The following is a 4,077-nucleotide window of genomic DNA, read 5'->3' as shown; positions in this document are numbered from 1 at the left end:
GATCACAAGAAATGGTGGATCATATTAGGCTAATGTATGACAAGTTTGGAAATAGTCTGGAACATTTWACCTATTTGAATCATTATGGAACACAGACTACGTGTAGCAGTTTAGACCTGGAGCCTGGCGACGACTGGACCYCTGTCATCACAGTTCCATGATAAGTGAGGATTATTAGGGTKGATTTATAGGACTACTGGTCAACCCCTATTGTACACTTCTCTCACCTTCCAATATTTCATGGATTGAACACATGAACATGGCAACTTTCAGGATGAAATCACTGTATTTTGATTCACCAATATATTTAGTGTGTAAAGGGTCTCCAAACCAGTTTAATTTTATTAATGAATACTTTCCTAACCCTAAATAATATACAAGATCAGATCAAATGTTTTATCTACCAAGTGGTGCTGAAAAGGAGACAAATATGTGTGTATTTACATGGCTATCTTAAATCCCTAATATTCTGAACCATTTCCTCTCTATATTTTAGTGAGTCTATATTCAAATTAAAGGTACACCAAATTTAGGGATAGCTGTAAACAAATGTACTTAAAACCTGATTGAATGAAAACTCCATGAGAAAGTCACTTGGCCAGTAAGTGGGAGGGTTTTCAGAGGTTAACTTTAATTTATTCAACAAACACAAGGGATCTGCAAAGCCCGTTACACACCTGCATAGGTAAGTCTGAATACCAACTACTGGGAAGTACGAAAGAAAGGAATGTGTAGGAGAGGTGTGTATTTCCTGAAATGGGCCCTCAGTGACACGGGTGTGTTGTGGTTACAATGCACTGAGGTGTGTGTAGAGAGCGTGTGATGAGGACTGACTGTCATTGCTGGGGGTTAGAGATGAGTTTACATGAGTGGAAKATCTATTTAGGGTATTCAGAACACCACAGAGAGATGTGATARAGGATAKAGCTAAACAGGAGAGATGACTGAAYGYGTTAGTCAATAGAATGGACTCRATGCATGCATATATGCACATATTGTCATCAMGATGAGCTAATGTTACATTGAGCATAAACCTCAATCTYCTCTGATGTTGTTGCCCAAAATCAGTTGTGGGGTTATTGTTCTTCCCTGCAAACCTACCTGTGAAACTGWTGTAGAAATTTAAGAGCAAGGGAAAWATCTGAGAGAAAATCACACAATACCTCTGTATGACAGCAGTTTAGTACTTTATTTAATCTGCACAACATTACCAATGTAAAAAGGAATTTGACAGAATACAAGGCATTGTTACACACTTCACTGATATATAAAGCTATATACAGTGAGAAACACATACAAGCAGTTCAAGTTAATAAAGAGGCAAAGCTGACGTTTCAGTCCATGTTTTCTTGTAAGACACTTACAATGACAACTTCACTGATATATTAATCTTTATGAAGTGGGAAACACATAACATCAATGCAGGTTATTAAAGTCTATATTTCAGTCCATGTTTTGGCGTCTCACACCAGAGTAAACAGTGTCTCTCTCCATGGCGCTCTTCTGTCTCCCGGCCTTTACTTTCTTGTGGACGACGTTCAGAGCAGCGTAATGGAGTATGTCAACATCTTGATCCTGAGAGGAATAACACAAATAAAATCAAAATATTTGGTATTAGACTAAAACATTGCTAGTGAAGGAAAAAATTTAACGTGTATATTTTCATATTTTGATTAAATTAAAAAAAACATTGATTCAGCAACAGCTCAACAAATGCCAGGTCTGCGTACCTGGTTATGACTGGGGACCTCCGGAGTACTTGGCTGAGGGGGCGTTCCTTTTAATCAAACATTATCATCATCATCATCATCATCATCATCAACAAAAACAACATCATCATCATCCATCATCATCATCAATAACATCATCATCATCGTTATCATCAACATCAATGACATCCGCATCAACATCATCATCATCATCAAACAATAAATTAGTAAAGTTTTATGATCAAAAACATGTAATGTTTCCTGTACCAACAGTTTCAGCATATTGTGCACATTGATAACACTTACRTCTGCACTGTTCACATTCTCCCCTGCTGATCTTATACATAACGCAACCAAGGACAATGACGAGGATGACACACAGACCCAACGCTACACCCAGGCAGTACACCAAGAGAACCTGGTCCTCCTTACAACCATCTGTGGAATTACAGACAGTGATAGAGGAGATTCAGGACATTTTGCTCCACCAGTCATTGAGTTTATTCACAGCACCATGAAAGAATATCAGAACATATCAGAATTATCACTTACGGACAACATCCAGCTTGGTCCCATTCCCAAACAGTATCTCCCCACATGAGGCCACAGCACAGTAGTAAGTCCCAGCATCAGAAAGGCTGAGGTTCCTCTTGCGGAGGTTGTAGACACAGCTCTGTGTAAGAGACCCAGCCTCAGGGCTCTTCTCACACTGATCACTCCTGTCTCCATGGGTGTAAATGACTCCTGGGTGGGATTCTCCTGAGCCATGTCTGAACCAATAGACACTGTGTTCTCCTGCACAGGTCTCCATGTGTATTGTACAGTTCAGAGTCACAGAATCTCCTGGCTGGATTGACTCAGACACAGGCTGCTGAAGTATAGTCATATTTCTGGAATCTGATCCTGACAAGAAGGTCAATAAACCAATTTCATCTCTRTAGAATATCCCTGTGGCAAGTGTTGTAACTCAATATTTATTCAATAAAGATCTCATCTGAGAATACATCATATTTACACTGTATATCTGTAAATTCAGATTTACGAAAAGTAAATAATAATAATGACTTTCTCTTTACCTTTTATGATGAGAATGACTCCTTTTCCAAATTCCAAATTGTTTCCATAAGAACTTCCACAGTAGTATGTGCCTGAATCAGAGAGTTCCACGTCTGCGATCATTAGATTATTTTTCCCTTGGCCACCTTCCACTGAGAAGCGAGGGTTATTCTTAAACTCCTGGTAAAATGTTGCATTCTTGTCCAACTTATASATGGTCGAGATGAGCTGAGGAATATTTTCAAAAGTTTGCTTGTACCAGGAGAACATTACTCCCACGTCGCCTTTGTTGAAGCAGAGCAAAACCACTGTGTCTCCAACATTGGCTGACATGAGACCATTCTTCTGATTCTGACCGATGGATGAGGACTCATTCCTAACTACCCCATGAACTAGAGAACAAGAAAATATGTTAGCTGTTACATATCTCAATTACAACTTTGGATTCTCAAAGTGTCTGTAGAACAATAATGGGATACCTTGTGTCTCCAAATTAAGAAATATAAAATGTATAAGATTGACTTACCCATCTCTARGAGAAGTGGAAATATCAGACACAGTGCGATCATCTTTAAAGTTGTCAGCTCTTCACAACTTGGGTCTTGAGTGGAAAGAGTCCACCCATGTAGACAACACTTCAACAATGGAGTTACAGGTGATTGGTCGAACRGGACCGCATCATRTTTGTTAACGCCTCACTCAGGCATGACTGTGGTCTTTACGTGTATCTTTTACAGTTCAGAGTCCCAGAATTGTCCTAGATGTAGAGTCTCATAAATTAGATATGTACAAATTGAGCACTGATTTCTGAAGCAAGGTTTCTCTCAATCTTTATCACTGCAGCTACTGTTGTTGAAGAGACTCAAATTTGTGACCTGGTTTTTAACATGCATGCTATGACACTGTCCTCCACTAGGGCTTCTATCAGTCACTTCACCTCACAATTTTTTTATTTTTTTTTAAACATGACAAACACGGCAAATACAATACAGTAGTTTTATTTTTGTGATCTCCCCTTCAGGATTTACACTCAAAGGAKAAGATAGTTTGAATGCCCTCCTATGACATTGTTATTGAATAGGTCCATGCGTCTAGTCATCTAACATCACACTGAAAATCAGGGTTTGTGTTTGATTGAGCATACTGTATTGATCTCTACGTCAAATTACCTAATACAAAACTCATTGTGTTTTTTCACAGATTTCAGTTGACTTGGTATAGATATGCTGCCTCATTAAAATAGTTGGTTAATTGTAGCTAAAATTGTCAACTGGAAGAGTAACTAGTATAGCCTACAGCATGAGTGAGCTAA

At 38.6% G+C, this 4,077-nt stretch overlaps 1 protein-coding gene across 1 annotated transcript; it reads right to left on the bottom strand.

Annotated features, from left to right (window-relative positions):
* Positions 1-1,773: 1,773 nt before the first annotated feature.
* Positions 1,774-3,096, bottom strand: LOC111960165 (uncharacterized). The gene is made up of 3 exons (XM_023982063.2): positions 2,786-3,096; positions 2,262-2,612; positions 1,774-2,147 (listed from the first exon to the last, which is right to left on the bottom strand). The coding sequence occupies exons 1-3, from the start codon at positions 3,033-3,035 to the stop codon at positions 1,951-1,953; spliced, it is 798 nt and encodes a 265-aa protein (XP_023837831.2). The 5' UTR covers positions 3,036-3,096; the 3' UTR covers positions 1,774-1,950.
* Between the last annotated feature and the right edge of the window lie 981 nt (positions 3,097-4,077).

Source organism: Salvelinus sp. IW2-2015, linkage group LG37 (assembly GCF_002910315.2).
Source record: "Salvelinus sp. IW2-2015 linkage group LG37, ASM291031v2, whole genome shotgun sequence".
Taxonomy (NCBI): Eukaryota; Metazoa; Chordata; class Actinopteri; order Salmoniformes; family Salmonidae; genus Salvelinus; species Salvelinus sp. IW2-2015.
The sequence above is the reverse complement of the archived record's forward strand: the minus strand, read 5'-3'. Positions and strand labels throughout refer to the sequence as shown.